The sequence below is a fragment of the Eleutherodactylus coqui genome, chromosome 7 (genome assembly GCF_035609145.1).
Source record: "Eleutherodactylus coqui strain aEleCoq1 chromosome 7, aEleCoq1.hap1, whole genome shotgun sequence".
Lineage (NCBI taxonomy): Eukaryota > Metazoa > Chordata > Amphibia > Anura > Eleutherodactylidae > Eleutherodactylus > Eleutherodactylus coqui.
In genome coordinates this window covers 128,762,063-128,780,501 of record NC_089843.1, presented here as the reverse complement: position 1 = coordinate 128,780,501, position 18,439 = coordinate 128,762,063, and the positions used below count along the sequence as shown (strand labels likewise).

The following is an 18,439-nucleotide window of genomic DNA, read 5'->3' as shown; positions in this document are numbered from 1 at the left end:
AAACCTGTTGGTCTCCGTTTTAGCAGTTTTGATTAATGGCTGAGATAGTTTCTATTTAGTTCCCATCCAGGCGTACCGTTTTTAGGATTTCAAACAAAAAGCTCAATGGAGGCCCTCATCAGAAGCCAAAGGGAGGTGTTAACAGACCGGTATTTATCTGCATTCTTTCTTTTGAACACCCTTGCTAGGTGCACCTTTCTTTTGCTGGTTAAGCATAGCAATCTAGTAGAGTGCCTAGAGAAAGTGTGATGTTGCAGATGCGTCAGGAAGAAGGCAATGTCCAGGTACTGTATGTGCAATAGGTAGGGGCCAAACAACTGAGACTGTAAGCAGAGCTATAAACATTGCATCTGCAACAGTAGGGAGAGAGAGGCCACTGGCACAGCACCAGTGTGCAGGCTTTATGGAGGTTTCACTGAGAACCACTGTTGCCATAACTTTGCATTTGTATGAAAGGATTCTACCTCTGGCTGGAGAAGATTGTTATCCACTGCTGCACTTAATACTGATAGAGAATAAAGCCTGTGTCTAAAGGCCCATTTACATGCAAAGATAATCATTCAAAAGATAGGTTTTGAGTAGCGATGAGCGACAACGCTCGGTTAAGGCAGATACTTGAGTGAGCATCGCTCTTCTCGGGTAACTGCATACTCGTCCAAGAAAATGCGGGGGAAGCGGCGGGGGTGAACGGAGGGAAGAGAGATCTCTCACTCTCCCCCCCGCTCCCACCGCCTCCTGCCGCATGTACTCGAACGAGTATGCAGTTACTCGAGAAGAGCGATGCTTGCTCGAGTATCTGCCTTAACCGAGCGTGCTCGCTCATCTCTAGTTTTTAGCTATTGTTCTGCATAAACTGCTAATGGACACTAATGTCCATTATCAGCTTGTCACCTTCATTTGCATGTAAATCAGACTCCATGACCTGTATGCAGAGAACAGCAGGTGGTCTGTTCTCTGCATACAGGTCCTTTGTTCTGCCATGGGGCTGCAAGCTGAATACAATGTAATTAGCACTCCCGTGGAGAATACAGCACTGTGAACAGCAAACACAGCACGTGGTCTGTGTTATCTTCTCTCCAGCTGAACAATGGCCTTTATGCTCACCTAAAAATCATTGTTCAAGTGTGAAAGATGGGAGCATTTACAAACAACGATTATCACTCAAACGATGGCTTTTGAGCGAATTGTGAGCCATAATTGTTGCGTGTAAATGGGCCTTAAATGGCTAGACCAAGCAATTGTTTACCAATCGCAATGTAAGCTAAATGCTTCAGTAAAGAGTTGAAGTAAACTTTCTGGATTTCCACACCTTATTGAGACCATCGCTAAAGTGCCTGCAGCCCTCGGCCAAAACTTAGCAGAGAGTTGAAAGACAAAATATATTAGAAACTTGCAAAACATCTCATTACAGAGTGAATAAGCTTTATTTGCGTGAAACTAGAGACCATTTTTTGCCCCTATAAAACAGCCCCTTTTTTTCCATTTTCAGTTTTTTTCCCCACTTTTAAAAAAAATCATAACTCTTATTTATCCATCAACATCCAAGCCTGGACAACCGTTTTTCCTGGCAATTATGAAATCCTATAGAGAAACCTATGGAGAAAACCAGTGGAAACACCATACTTAGAGCTTGCTGAATTTTGATAAAAAGCACACGGACCCCCAAATGGCTACAAAAATAAAACACTGTGTATGTAGACTTCACAATATACTTTAAAGGGGTTGTGTCAAGATATAAAGTGATCCTCTATCCACAGAATAGGGAATAACTTTATGATTGGTGATGATCCGACCAATGGGACCTCTGCCAATCAGGGGAATGGGAGGACCTGAGGGTGCCTGCATGTATGAAGCAGAAGAAACACATGCACACCACTATTCCATTCATTTGAATGAGAGCGCCTAAAATTGCTGAGTACAAGCACTCAGTAATACCGGTGCCCTCAATTAAATTAATTGAATAGTGCTGTACAAGGGTGAACTTTGCTCCAATCATGCAGGGACCTTTGGAACTCCAGTTCTTGGGAACAGTGGGGCTGCTAGCACCCAGGCCCTCACTGATCAAAAAGTTATCCCTGACTTTGTACAAGTGTACCTAGAAGAATTGATACTGTTTGGAAAGTAAAGGAAGGTCGCACCAAATATTGATTTGAAAGAAAAATAACACACAAGCAGCACTCACTCATTGCCCCACAAGGGCAGGATCCAATGGTGCAGAGCCTCAAATTGGATCCCAGACCATGGTTCCACAGTCCACAGAGAAAATAGAATGTAGAAGCAGCACCCGGATGCAATAAAAAGTATAGTAACGTTTTGACCAGTCTGTTACCGGTCTTTGTCAAGCATAATCAGCCAATGCAACAATACATATTATAAATAACACCTAACACAGACATCAGCCAATAAGTACATAGACCACATAGCTGTACACAATACCCTACTTACATACATAAATCTACAACATCACATATTGCACCTGGTATGTGCTCCTCTGTCACCTTCTCCATGTCCAAGCGGTCCCGGAATCTAACAGAACTCACCGCGCATGCGTGGGAGTTGCCGAGATCCCGCGAGAGACTACAGCGTCACTATAGTCCGGAGTATGACGTCTCCACCGGGCATGTGCAGAGCCCGAAACGATGCAGATAACCGTCACGCATGCACAATGGCATAGGGTGCTTCGACACGTACATCACCATAGCAACGGAGTTACGTCACTCAAATATTGATTTGATTTAGATTTCTCCTTTGTTCTTTTACATTTTGTTAATTGGCAAAAACTAACTACCAACACTTCTATTTTTGAAGGCATTCTAACTTTGCAGTATTTTTTCCACACCTGCCTAAAACATTTGCACATTACTGTATCTCTTGCTGATATGTGTTCAAATGTAGGAAGGGTGATGTCAGTGTTAAATAAAGGGCCGATCCAGCAAAAACACATCTTTCCATCCTTGCAATCCTCACCTGATAGTTTATTACACTCTGGACGTCTCCTATGTATATTACAGTCACTTCCATACAGTGCAGCCTCCTGTGCGATGATTATCAGGCACCTTGATGCTGAGATTTATCCCTGCTTACTTTTTCTATGCTCTACTAACACTTCCCCGATACATCAGCACAGCATCACATAGTAGTGTCTGTGTCTCCCTCTGGAGAGTTTTTGTGGTAGGTTCCATCACAGGAATTACATTGATTACAAAACTGACTAAGTTGAGTACATATAAACCCAAGTAAATCAGAACTGAGATTACATGACCACCTGAGAAAAAAGACTCCTAAAATTTGTATAAAGTACTGCCCTCCAAAAGGTGGCGCTGTGAAAGTATTGTTCCATCTCCCTTATTTGCACATTACCCAGAGGAGAATGAATAGCCTTTTAAACCTCCTCACTCACTCACCGTCTAGATGCTCTCCCTAAGGAGAAAAGATAGTGTTTCTGAACTACATCACAGGCCTCTCATTAGCAAAGCCAGAAACCTACTCTACACTGATCAGGGGCAAACCCCCCGAAACAGCTGTCTGTGCATGGAATCTGGCTTTGCTTTCAATTCCGGTCATTGTTACAAGGCCTGTAGAAAGAGTCTAACATTGATCTGAAGTAATGCTGCCTTCCAATAGGTGGCACTGTGGAGGCATTGTTCCATCTCCCTTATTTAGATAAAAAGGATTAATACTATTCGACTCATATATACCAAAGGACTAGCTATATAACGAACGAAAAAAAATTAATTGGAGCGTTTTTTTAACCTTACAATACTATATCTTGCTGGACAGATATTAATACTACACCTTTATTTTACAAAAGTACTTGTACAACAATTGCCAGGTATATTTTTATACTTATAAGAGCTCAATACAGTTGTGTTGTAATAAAAGAAATTAAATTAATAGCGCTCTGGTGACACCAATTAGAGAATTTCGGAAATTTGATGGGGACAATTTTTACCCAGAATAGCATTCCAGGGTTAAATAAAAGCAGTAATAATGCAAAGGCAGCGTAATATAAAGACTCAGGTTCAGTTTGGTGCTCAGTTAGTAATAAGCGATTCATCATGATATATATGTGATAATTCGGGCCTTCTTAGCAACTTTCTTTATACGACTCCCAATATATTACATATGTGTAAAATGCTAAGAATGTCAAGAGGCTTTGCATGGAACAAACTTAAATTTCAACACACATCTACAGGACAAAATAATTTATGCAATTTAATTAGTACTTTGCAATTATGCATACTGATTAGAGAAATGTTAAAATTAGACTAAAACCTAGAAATTATGGGCACGAGTAAAGCCACTGTGCATAATACATTCGCGTCACGTACGATAAATACATATTTTAATATTTAATCTCAAGGAAAACGTAAATCAGAATATTAGGTAAGAATCGCGTTTCATTTGGCAGCGCTGCTTATTGCCTTACCTGGATTTTATTTCATTACCTTAGCATGGTATATATTGGAAGTACAAGATGGCACTGCAACATTGCTTAATGCGGCGGTGTTGCCAGAACAAAAAAAATGACACTGCCTGAATGCTATGCATACATAAGCTTCCCAGCAGACCTCTCATGCATATAAAACAACAATATTCCCTTAAGAGATGTTAAAATACATGCACCCCTTTCTCTGCCTGATTCTCTTTTTAAAGGATTAGAAAGGCACAGTTTGATGCCAGGCTTTTCCTTTTTAACTATACTTTATGATCTACTACTTATCTTGCTATACGGCTGATAAGAGTAAAGCTGATATGTGCTAAATTGTAGTAATGTCTCAAACTCAAAGATGAAACAATTTCGAATCCTCGCCTCAGGCTCTCAATGCTTCAGCTCCTGCTGCTATGTTTCCCAGAATTCCCCCTCTTACCTGATCGTTGGGCTGCCTCAGCCCTGGTCAGGAAATGTTGAAGTTGATCCAGTTTCTCGTGCTGCTCCTCCAAGGGTTTTTGCTGCCATATGGCTGACCCAGGCCCTCCAGCGTCCCTTAAGGCATTCCACTTGTGAATCAGAGTAAAGAGTTCTGAGAAAGACTTGTGATAGCCTTGGCGCAGCATTTCTATGCAGATGCTGTGCTTGAATGAATTCTGATAGCTGCACAAAGAAGAAAACAAATAATTAAATAGCCTCATAATTACGGCTGCAATTAGCGCATGCATTACATTGCACGTTATTATTCATTTCGTTTGAGACGCCTCGTAAATGTTTTGCATTGAGCGGTGCAGCATGCGTTGTGGTGTAATTGAGCATCGTGTTGCACGTTTAGCATAATCCAGCTATTGAATGGCCGCTACGAGCACACTCGGGGAGAAGTGCTCCGACAACTTCTTGTAAACAACATAAGTGGACGACCCAGAGACCGGCTCTCGGAAAGGCTCCGGGACATGTTTGTCTGAGGCTGTGGTGACTCCACCTGGTCACTGCAGGGGAAGGAGAGATTGCTCCTCGACTGGAGTATGCTGGATGATTTCATTTCAGGAAGGGAATGTTACCACTGTGTAGAATGGATCATTAATCTTCATATAAAACACCATTCGAGCATTAATAATTTACTAGAAAAGCTCATAAAGGTTATCACTTAGTAAAGAAGTAAATAAAGGAGGTTGGAGTTTCTGAATCTTATTTGACCCAGAATTAGATTAATGGACTCACTGACTATTTAATTTTATAACCAATTTACAGTCGCATTTTTTCTGTGCAATTATTAAACAAGCTGAAAAAAAAATACATTTAAATGATGTTAATGTAAAAAGAATAAAAATGCCCTTTTTATCCTGATTGTAGAATCTTAACGAATCATTTTTGGAAATGCAGTGGTCACTGAAATACAATTTCATTGCATTATATAGTGTATGCACCTTCACATCAAATTATAAATGTATCAATATATCAGCTGTACATAGCACAGCAATGGGAATATTGTAACTTCATAAACACAAACATTGGAAGGGTTCCTAGAGCATTCTATCTAACAATCTATCTATGTCACATACATCTATCTGTGTCACATCTATCTCTCTCATATCTATCTACCTACTTACCTACCTAAGATCTATCTATAGATAGCTATGTCACACCTATCTATGCCACACCTATCTATCTATGTCATATCTATCTATGTCACATCTCTCTCTCTCTCTCATATCTATCTACCTACATACCTACCTACCTAAGATCTATCTCTAGATAGATATGACATAGATAGATAGGTGTGACATAGATAGCTATGTCACACCTATCTATCTATGTCATATCTATCTATGTCATATCTATCTATGTCACACCTATCTATGTCACATCTCTCTAATATCTTTCTATCTTATATCTAACTATCTCATATCTATCTGTCATATCTATCTATCTCATATATATCTATGTCACATCTCTCTATGTCACAACTATCTCATATCTAACTATCTCATATCTAACTATCTATCTATCAATCTCATATCTATCTCATATCTATCTATCTCATATCCATCTATCTTATATCTATCTATCCATCCATTTCATATCTATTTATCTATCTATCCATCTATCTAATATCTAGTTATCATATATCTATCTATCACATATCTATCTAGCCATCTATCTCATATCTCTCTATCACATATCTATCTCATATCTATCTCATATCTCGCTCTATCTCATATCTCTCTATCACATATCTATCTATCACATATCTATCTATCACATATCTATCTATCACATATCTATCTATCACATATCTATCTATCTCATATCTATATATCCATCTCATATCTATCCATTGATCTATCTCTCTCTCATATCCATCTCTCGCTCATATCTATCTTTCATATTTGTCTAGCCATCTCATGTCTATCTACCTTATATCTATCCATCTGATATCCATTTATCTATCTACAATCAAGATAAAGAAAAAAAGACTCACTTTATGCGCTCCGTCAAACTATATCAATCTGACGGAGCGCATAAAGTGAGTCTTTTTTTCTTTATCTTGATTGTACCTTTTCCTCCTCAACACGTTTGTTTGGAGTCGCTCGCTGCTGCTCTCCCTCAGGGATGTCTTAGGACCGCCAACCTTTATCATATTAAGTTTGGTTTGAGAGGCCCACGTGGATCAACGAACTGACCGGTCTCTTTAACTATAGGACCGGTTCAGTTGCGGTGAGTCTCTTTCTATACCAATTCAGTTTCTTATATTTCCACATACCATTGGAGTGCCGCTTCTGACCCTATTGCCTCATTTATCTATCTAGCTCAGATCTATCTAATTTATATCTATTTATCTCATATCTATCTATTTTCCAATGCTGTCTGCTCTATTTGAGTGCGTTTCAGCAATTTTTAACCCACCTCATCACGCATTGCATTTGAAAACGCCATTCAAAAATGCTATAAAATGGTGGGTTTAAAACGCTGCCTTTGTGAGAGCATTCCTAGACTTCTTTTTTTGTGGTTTTGGGTAGCTTTTAAAAACACCCTGAAACTCATGCGTTTTTTTGCAAACTTTTTGATTTGTACCATTTACTTTTCTTTACACATTTTCAACAGCCATTTTTTCAGTTTTCTTTTCTATAGAGTAGTTCATGATAACAAATCTAAAAAAATGCCATATCTAATATATGCTGTATTAAAAAATAAGCCAAAACCAATGGAAAAAAACCCCAAACGCAACAAAAATCTAAGCACGTCCTATTTTGGTCTGATTCACAGAGCAGGATTGACTATACAATGCCCACTGCTCATGGGTATCGGACAGCACACGTGTCTGGGAGTGATATTGTATTTCATGCGCGCCGTCATGCGCGTATATACGTGTTGATTATGAGCCCATAGAGAGCAACGGGCTCTTGCACGCATAATACGCAGCAAAATACAACATGCTGCTCTCTTTTTTCTCGCGTATTACACAATTTCCGCATGCAAATGTGAGTGAAACTGCTTAAGGCAATGTATTTGATTGCGTGCGACTTATCGCGTATCACAAGTGCGTACATCACATGATTAATACGTGGCAATCTTACGCTCGTGTGAGGATATGTTCACACAGAATGTAAATGCTAGGGATTTGCCCCAAATCTCATCCACATAGTGCGGCAAAACTCTGAGTGGATTCCACAATGGAACTGATATAGGCTTTAGATTTCAAATTAGCAATGCAAATGGTCAAATCTGTGCCAAATTGACACCAAAATCCGTTAGGTCTCGATTCTTTAGGGTTGTCTCATTATAACTGACTACAGATGAGCCATTGCTTACTTATTTATAAATGTGAGAAGATAGATTCACCCTTAGATAATATTACGTCTACTATGGTTCCCAACTAAAGACACTTTTCTTTTAAGCTGTAATATGACAAACTTAAAAGCACTGAAGTCCCTTCTCCAATTCCCTTGGAGTACAATACAGAGATCCCTTCCCAGCACCTGCACAATCCCGTGACAGCACCATTAATGATTAGTTGCCAGCAGTTACTTTCTCTATCAAAGCAGGCAAAATAGAAAAAAACTGTACTTCTTTGCAACCTAGGAACTTCCCATGTAATGGCCTGAAGAAAACCCTTGTTCACACCAGCATATGGATATAAAGGGAAGCGGCAGGTTAGCTCATAAGCCGGATATCTGAACTGTTACACTAAAATGGTTTGTGGAATGTCCAACCTGTCTAGCCTACTCAGTCCATATACACTGAACTTATTAAAGGGGTTACAAAGGTTGTAAAAGGGAAAAAGACTAAAGTTCATCCAGTTCAGTCTGCTATTCTGTGATGTTGATCCAGAGAAAGGCGAAAGTCAATATCCCTCATCTTAAAGAAAAAAATCCTCTTCAACTCCACATCTGGAAATGAGAATGAATCCCTGGATCAACGACCCATCTCCAGAAATCCAGTGACTATAACTTAGAATATAGTTAAACTCAAAAAGGTTGCCCAGGCCGATTGTAAAGTCTGTTAGAATGAGTCTCATGTGGTGCAGAGTGTTAAGGCAGCAGAAATGCAGTCCCAAACTCTCGCTCACAACCTGAAGGTTGTGGATTCAATCCCCGCTTGGTTCAGGTAGTCGGCTCAAGGTTTACTCTTCCATCCTTACTCAGCCTTGCATCATTCCGAGGTCGGTAAAAAGAGTACCCAGCTTGGTGGGGGGTAATAAATTACCTGAAAGCGCTGCGGAATAAGTTGGCGCTGTACAAATAACAAGATTTGCTTTTTTAATTCCCACAACAACTTCCTCAGGCGGAGAGTTCCATAGTTTTACTGCTCTTACAGTAAAGAGCCCCTTCTACAGAATGCTGCTATGGAAAAGTACTTTCCTCTAAACAGAGAGCCTGTCCTTCTGTTATTGGTATAAATATGTCACGGGGGTTGTCCACTTTGGATAATCCCTACTTGGTTAAATGGTTTTTCCCAACAAGTTGATCATAAATTCTCTTCTTGTTGGGACCTCCAGCAATTAATGGTACTCCGTTGAGAAAGTTGGTAATAAGTATTCCACATCTCTGCAGCCAGGACAAGGGTAATTAAGTACTACATTACGTAGGTAAAAGTAAATCCAGCTCCCCACATCCTCTGAGCTGCACAGACAGAGCATGGATACACTTGGTCAAAAGCCGTGCGGATACATGCAGAGAAAAATCCAGCTCCTCCAATGCTTGGAAAAATGGTATAAAATCAGAAACCCTTATTTGAAGATTTAAAAATATTTTGATGTGAGACAACAACATGCCATGGTGTCATTATTCCCTCTGATGAGTTTCGGATGCCATCTGGCACCCTTAGTAGGATGCTATTTTTTCATAAACGGTGTCACTCATGTCCATTATGCCATGTCTGGTAGTCCAGCACATATCTATTCACTTGTGAGCGTTCATGGACATGAGTGACGCTGTTTCTGGTAAAAGTCAGATCTTTTTCTAGTCAAAACCCTAAGGCACACGGCCATATTTGCATTGCGAAATGCGGAGCGAGCGTCCATCTGGATTCCGCAGCAAATACCTGCCATATCATGCTATGGAAAAGCGTTTTTTCCTGCCCACAAGTGGAAACCAACTGCAATTTTCTGCTCGCAGGAAACAAAATCGCAGCAGGCTCTATTTCTAGGCTGATTCCGGGCGGACGGTTTCCATCAAAGTCAATGGAAGCCGTCCGACCCGTGGCCCTTCCGGAATCATCATTGCGGAAAGGTCGCGGAATCTGCGTGATCACCTAGTGACGACGTGGCATTATCTGTACTGCACATGGGTGCCAGCTGGCACATCCACAATACAGGTAAGGAGAATCCGGACAGGTATCTTGTCATTGGTGGTTGACTTAGTTCAACACTCAAACAACCAATACAGTGAGTGAGCAGAAGCAACCACTGTAAGATCTTGTTCACATGGGTATTACACAGTCATAGCACGTTGGATTTTGATGCAGATATGTACATGCCTCTGCCAATGAGGTAAATTTATGAGCAGCAGTCCGAAGCAGATTTCACTTCATGTAAACTCTTTTTTTGCAACGTGGATTTCAGAATGCCAAAATGATGCAGATTTCACCTTGGACTTGGGAACGGATACCACACCCAAATCCGCTGCACAATTCCACTGTGCAAGTGAGACATAGGGCTATAAGCCCACAGAGAAATTTCTGGCGGTGAGTCTTTTTGTGCTACGGTCGTCTGAATAATCACTTAAGGCTGCCTTCGCACACAGCATTTTGCAGCATTTTTTGCAGGGTTTCAGCAGCAGTTAAACTGTTCTTTTTTATTGTCAAAGACACTGCAGCCAGATGTTCCTTTAAAAACTATAGTAAATTACTGGAAGGTCTACAAGCTCAGTGATCCCATTTTGGCATTTGTGGATATTTTTCATAATGCTGCATGCCCTGCTCTTTTTTCCTTTACTTTATTCATAGACTTTTCTATAGGACTTTAAAAGCACCTGTTTGGGGTTTTTTTTACAAGCACTTAAAAATGCAGCAAAAATAGTGTATATGAAGGCGCTCCAAAAAAAGAAGAAAAGCGAATAAATGCAAGAAATGCATGACCTCTCTCTGGCACCTTCTACTGAATGCTGAGTGGCACTGCAGATCAGACGTGTCACACACTAGCAGAAATGACCCCCGCACATCTAGGCTGCTGCTGGGGCGTCTCAAGCAGCATCTCTGGAAAGGAGAGGTAAAACAACATGCTAATGAAGTTAAGGAGCCCATTAATAACCCTATCATCTTTAGGGTAATGGTTAGGAAGATTTCCTAAGGAATACTTAAGGCCCTTTTAGACACAACGATTATCGCTCAAAGTTCGCTCAATAGCCGTCTTTTGAGCGATAATTGTTGGGTGTAAATGTGCCCATCTTTCAGTTTTCTGTCGAATGACGGTACTCAGTTCGTCGTGAAATCGGTCGTTAAGCAGAACAGCTGATAAGCAGGACCGGACCACACGCTGTGTTCTGCCCAGGGAGAGCTGATAACAGCTGATTGCATTGTCTCAACTGTTCTTAGCTGTCATCCCTACCGGCAGAACAAAAGGAATTTATTCAGAGAACAGCAAGCGGTCCTCTGAATAAATTCAGCTCCCAGTGGCTCACACGCTGCTAATTGGTACTAATAGGCATTAGTACCAATTAGCAGTTTATGCAAAATGATCACTCAAAAGCCATCTTTTGAGCAGACACCATATATCTGTCTAAACGCACCTTAACAATGAGAACAAGTTCTGCTTTAAATAAACTTTTCAAGCACTTTGCTACACTCTTGTACAGGGGCCGATCAGGAACTCAAAGTGGCCTTATGATCACTGCCAGGTCCATTCGGAAGTACCGTCACAGATCAGGAACAAAATACCACAAGAAAAAGTGCTACCTGCAACACTTTCTGTTTGGTAAAATGCCGGACATCTGAGTAGAAACCAAACGGAGCACATTATAGTCAATGGGACCCATTCGGTGCTGTTCGGTTCCATCATAAGACGGATCTGTTTGGCCAGGGCATTCCCCTTTCCTGCTCTCATAACGGAGCAAGAAAGTGGAATCACCAAGTACAGATATGAAAGCAGCATAAGGGCTCCTTCACAGTGGCGAGGACGATATCAGGCTGTTATTCATGGCCTAATATTGTCCTCGCCATCCATGTGAAACCCTAGGATGTGAGGCGTTTTTACATAAAACCAGCTTTGCATCATTGCAGGGTTGAAGGGAATCCCCATGAAGGCTGTCACAGCTGCAGCAGAGAAACAGTGTTCTCCCATTGCTTTCAATGGGGCCAGCGCTGCTGCCACCAGCCCCATTGGAAGCAATGGGCAATATCGCAGAAAGATAGGACATGCTCGATTTTGTTTCCTGCATAGCATCACATAGCATTGCGGTGCTATGTAGGAAAACATCGCTAATGTGAATGAACCCATTTAAAAGACTGGGTTTCATATTTGTGCAAGATTTGTGAGTCTCACAACACACAGTTCTCGCACGATTTTCTTGCCAGTGTGAAGGCACCCTAAGGATGCCTTCACCCTTGGGATAAAATCGCACGATGCGAGAGTGAGTGAAAACGTAGAATTATGAAACCAATGATTTTCAATGGTTTCATTCTCATTTGCGATGTAAACACTCCTGCGATGTTGCGATTAAAAAAATGGCAGCATGTCCTATCTTTCTGTGTGCTGGGATTTTTTAACTCCCATGTTTCCCTATGGAGCCTCTTTTTTATCGCTTCGCAACGCACAAACTTGCGTTTTTTGTGCGTTGCATTTTTAACACTAGAAACCCCTACTGACTTTTATGCCACAAAATCGCGGGCAGCAGGTGCGAGGTTATTCTTAGGAAAAAAACACTGCTGACGCTAAAAAAAACGTGGGGACAAGGACGCGATTTTGCGGCAATTTTCTCATGGCAAAACTGCGATCGCCATTGTGACGGAGCTCTAAGACTGAGCCAAAAAAATCTAGTTTCAATATTTTCAGCAGAAAAGAAAAGTATCAGAAGTTTCACATGAAGGCTAAGAAACAAAAAGGTTGAATGGTCTCTGGGGGCATCTACTGGAAAACATATAAAACTGCATCTTCGCAACAAGAAAATGCTACACAACAGATAAGAATCAGCATGCCGTATATCTACCCATCTAATTAGTGGCAAAACACATACAAAATAGTCCCACGATGATTAGATACTTTCTTAGACCACAGCTTCCTCTCATGTATACATTTTGACTTTAGTAAGTGTAAGTGCTCATTTCCATGTGGTAAGAACCAATGTGACGGAAAATCAGAACAGAGCATAGAAAACTGTAATTCACTTTATGAAGTTAAAGGGAATGTGTCATCACAAAACGACCTATTGTTTAAATCAAGTTTTTATACTAAACATATATTTTTAAAAAGTTTTTGCTTTCTTTTTTTAATGTATAATATCCTATTATCTTAGTTTTCCTTCTGAACACTAAGCCTAATTATATTCGACACTTTCTGCTCAGAAGTGAAAACTTTCCAGCAATCATCTCATTATCATCACAGGCAGGATTACAATGAAACGTAACACCTATATAAGGATAACATAGGATCCACCATTCACAATAGGTGATGGTCACAGCTCACCTCTTACCCCTTCCTGCACCATGACCTCTACAGGGGTTACAGAGCATGCCTAGAACACTCTCCCACAAAAATAAATGGATCGCCTTCTGCCCCTTGTGTCTATGACCCCAAAAGCTATTGAACAGAACAGGAAGTGTCAGCCTATTTTTAGGCTTAGTAGTAGTGTACAAGCTGAATGATATTAGGCTTTTTTAAATATACACTACTGTGTAAAGGTTTTAGGCAGGTGTGGAAAAAATACTGCAAAGTAACATTTTTTTCCCCCCCAAAAAGGTGTCTGATTGATTCCAAATGTATTCTGCAGCAAGAAAACAACCCCAAACATACAGCCAATGTTATCTGCAACTATCTTCAGTGAAAGAAAAATGAGGATATGACCTCCATAGAGTCCTCATCTCAACATCATCAAGTCTGTCTAAGATTACATCAAGAAACTAAAGGATTTGAGCAAGCCTACATTCAGAGAAGATCTATGGTTAGTTCTCCAAGACTTTTGGAACAGTCTCCTGTCGAGTTATTTCAAAAACTGTGTGCAAGTGTGCCTTGAAGAATTAAAGGGGGCTGTCCCGCAACAGCAAGTGCAGTTATACACTTCTGTATGGCCATATTAATGCACTTTGTAATATACATCGTGCATTAAATATTGGCCATACAGAAGTTAAATACTTACCCCCTCCCGGTGTTGGCGTCCCCGTCTCCATGGTGACGAACAAACTTCTTCTCTGGTCGCAGGAACAGTCGCGCTTGCTCACAGAGGATTCTTCTCCTAGATGGTCCGGGCTCACAAGCTGCGTCCTGGCCCCTCCCCCTTCTCAGCGTCATCGCGTAGCTCCGCCCCCGTCACATGGTGCCGATCAGCCAATGAGGTGGCTGGTATCGGCAGTGGAGCGCAGACAGCAGAAGAACATCCACAGTGCACCATGGGGGAAGACCCGCGGTGCACTGTGGGAGAAGACCAGTGGCAGCCATCTTGGACAGAAGATTTTTTAAAGTTGCTGAACAGGGATTCAGGTAAGGGAATTTTTTTTTTTAATAACACCTGGCAGCAGTATTCCTTTACAGGTACTGGGGGACTGGGCAAAAAAAAATAATTTATCTTTCGGCGCGGGACAACCCCTTTAATGCTGTTTTGAAGGCTGGTCACACCAAATATTGATGTGATTTAGATTTCTCTTTTGTTCATTCACTTAGCATTTTGTTAATTGACCAAAAAAACTATTAACACTCCCATTTTTAAAGTATTCTTACTTTGCAGCATTTTTTCCCACCTGCCAGTACTATTACATGGTACTGTATATAGTGATAAGGGTAAAAAAAAAAATCAAAACTTTAAAAAAAAAAAATGTCTAAGGGCTTATTCAGACGACCGTATATCGGCTGGGTTTTCACGCCCGGACGATATATGGTGTCCCTCTCCGCCCCATCCCCTCCGATTGCAAATAGTGGCGAGGGGTGGAGAAGGGGTGGGAGCTCAGTACACTGCTCCTTCCCCTGCAGAGAGGGACACCGTATATATCGGCCGGGTGTGAAAACCCAGCCGATATACAGTCGTCTGAAGCCACCCTAACATAAAAACTTGATTTAAACTATAGGTCATTATTTGACAACATCCTCTTTATAAGGCTTTAGTAGAAAATCACGATTAAATATAGTTACATTTAAAAAAAATGTAGACACTATTTGCATCATAAATTGCATCTTTGTGTTGCAAAAAATGGGCATGGCTAAAACCCCTTAGTGACCAAGCTTGTTTGCGCCTTTATGACCAACCCAAAGTTTGTAAATCTGAGATTTGTCACTTCAAATAGAATAAGGGTGGGGTCACACAAGCGTGTTTTTGTGCGTGCGTGCGCACGCACAAAAACACGCTTCTATTTGCAACATTGCATTCCCTATGGTGTGTTCACATGTTCGTACTTTGCAGGTGCGTGCCTGCAAAGATAGGACATGTGTGCACTACTGAAAACAAGCAAACAGCTGCATACAAGCGTTTTTGCTCGTACATAGGTGCGCACCTATGTACACACCCATGTACGCGCGAAAACACGCTCGTGTGACCACACCCTAACTCCGTAAAGGTTTTGTATATCCAAGTGATTCTGACATTGTTTTTCGACACATATTGTACTTCATTTAGGTGGAAAAAAATAGACTGATAGAATTTGTGTATATTTATTAAAACTTTCTTACATTTTGAACTGCAATATGTCAAATATGTGCAAACATACTGTACAAAGTTTTAATAAGATAAATATTTCCATCCATTAACTTTATTTTGGAAGCACATTTGAAAAAGTTTACTTTTTTAACCTTTAATATATGTACGTACAAATTGAACACTAAGGGCGCCTACCCACTGGCGTTTGTGATTTTCGTGCGTGAAAAACGCAGCGTTTTGGCCGCCTTTTTTCGTGGCTTTTTCGCGCCTTTTCCGCTAATTTCCATTGACATTCATGGGTGCATTAAGAGAAAAATAAGGACACATATGCAACTGACAGTTCCTATGTTAAAAATTGCAACGGACCGAAAAAAAAACCGCAAGTGGACAAGAACACATTCTATCCTAATTGCTCTTCAGAAAAAACGCAAAACGCAAAGGAAAAAAAATCGCAAGTGGGTAGGTGTCCTAATTATTAACATTTTGGAGGAATATTTTATTTTCCTGCACCACGTCAAGATTGCAAAGGCTCATATGTGTCAGAATGATAGATACCCCCACAAAATGAACCCAGTGTATTCACTGAGGGATGTCAGGAGTATTTTGACCCCATCATTCTTTTCAGGAGTTAATAAAATTTAGAGAAAAAATAAGATTCGCAAATAAGTCATTTTAAAAACATTTTTTTTGTACAGCACACATATGAATTAAGACTTGCACCCCAAAATTGATGCCCGTGTTTGTCCTGTATTCAGAAACATACCCATTGTGGTCCTAATTCTATGTCTGGATGTACAACAGGGCCCAAAACGAAAGGAGCAGCCAGCTTTCAGAATAGAAATTTTGCTTGAAGGTGTTTCAGGCCCCATTGACCCCAACGCGACTTTGTAACGACACAAAATTGCGGCACAAGAAAATGAAGCGAAATTGCACAGAACACATATATGATATTGCTGCAATTTTCTTGCGGCGATATCACTGTCACCCGTGTGAAAGAGGTCTAAAGCCCAGACGCCCAGGATGAGAAAACACATATGGGTGGTCACTAAGGGGTTAAGAACTCTTCCATTCAAAACATTTTGGTAAAGTACAGTGCATATCAGGGGTGTGTTTGCCTTGAATATTGCTTTTAATGGAGCATAAAATAAATTCTTGGATTATATTCCTATTGCCGGAGGTTTCTTTATTCAAGGTTGATTCTTGAGCCAAAGCTTCTCTAGACTGGATTCTATTTACAAGGGCTAGTATCACTAACTAGTGTTGACATGAGAGGTATTGCATTTTTCCCCTTAGGTGACCACTATATAAGCACTTATGGCTGATCACTAGGAGGTTAAACATAAAGTTCAAACAAAACATTTGCATAAACGAGGGTCTTCTTAGAAAACTGACAAGTGTTGCACCTTTTATAGAGTTTTACAGCAGATGGCAATTAACCACGAACACTTAAGGCCCTTTACACACAACAATTATCACTCAAAAGTCATTCTTTGAGCGATAATCGTTGCATGTAAATGTCCCCATCTTTCATTTTTTTGCAGGCATAAAATCCATCACACAGCAGAAGAGCTGATATTCAGGCTGTGTTCTGTGCGAGGAGCGCTGATAACATTGTCTCAGCTGTCAAGCCTGCCGCAGAACAAAGGAAATGTATTCAGAGAACAGACCACCCGCTGTTCTCTAAATATAGCTCCCTGCGGCTCACAAGCTTTAATAAGCTACTAATAGGCATTAGTACCAATTAGTAGTTTATGCAAAATAATCACTCAAAAGCCATCTTTTGAGCGATCATCTTTGTATGTAAAGGAGCCTTTACTGACTGACTGCAGATTACTTTTATCTTCTACCACTTTGTACTTGATCTATGTAGATGTTTCTTTCCTTAATTATGGCTCATACAAAGGAGGCACTAGAGAACCATACAACTATGAAAAATGCTACCGATAAGTCAGACTTTTCCTTAGGTTTCATTGCTACAAATACTTGCCCTTTCTTCTTTTTCTTTTCGTTAGAGGAGAGGGGCATGTCGTATATAAAAAAAGACCTATGGTATAAAGTTTTTATGTGAATTTCGTAGATTAGTTTTCATTTTAATGAAACGATCTATATTTAGAAAAAAATCCTACAGTTTTCACACTAACCACTGGCGGCTACTTCCTCATCAATGTTTTGAACTGTCCTCTCACTCATCACAGACAGAATTAGAACCCTTTTACATGGGCTGATAGATTGTTCAGATTCCCACATCCAGCAGGAATCTGAACGATTTATCATTCAGTGTAAATACATGCCCTTAATGACAAACAAGAATTCGTTCACTTCCCGTTCATCATTCATTTTCTGCGTGCAGAAAATTGAAGGATAGATTGGCCCGTGTAAACAGGCAGCTGTTTACTTATGAACGACTGCCTGTTTATTGTGAATAGAGGCAGATGGGTCGGAACAATCCCCAGCCTGCTCCGCCTCCATCACTGATTAATGCTCGTTCCTAACTAAAAGCACAAGAATGATTATCACTGGGACGACCTGCCAGCATTAATAGTGCAGTAAAAATTACAAGATGTCTTTAATCTCTGGGTCAGTACAAGTTCATCAATCCCAAATTTACATTATATATATTTATTATTACTTAAAAAAATAAAATACCTTAAAAAAAATTTTAAAAAAAAGAGACAGAATTGCTTTCTGTCAACATCATTTAACCCCCATAATTTTTTTATTTTTTCGT

The 18,439-nt window shown here is 40.4% G+C and overlaps 1 protein-coding gene across 1 annotated transcript in view; it reads right to left on the bottom strand.

Annotated features, from left to right (window-relative positions):
* TTC29 (tetratricopeptide repeat domain 29) overlaps nucleotides 1-18,439 on the bottom strand; it is a 241,312-nt gene that overhangs the window by 188,586 nt on the left and 34,287 nt on the right. The window contains exon 4 of the mRNA XM_066573669.1: nucleotides 4,872-5,095. Within this exon, the coding sequence (XP_066429766.1) occupies nucleotides 4,872-5,095 (224 nt within the window). The remainder of the gene's footprint in view (nucleotides 1-4,871; nucleotides 5,096-18,439) is intronic.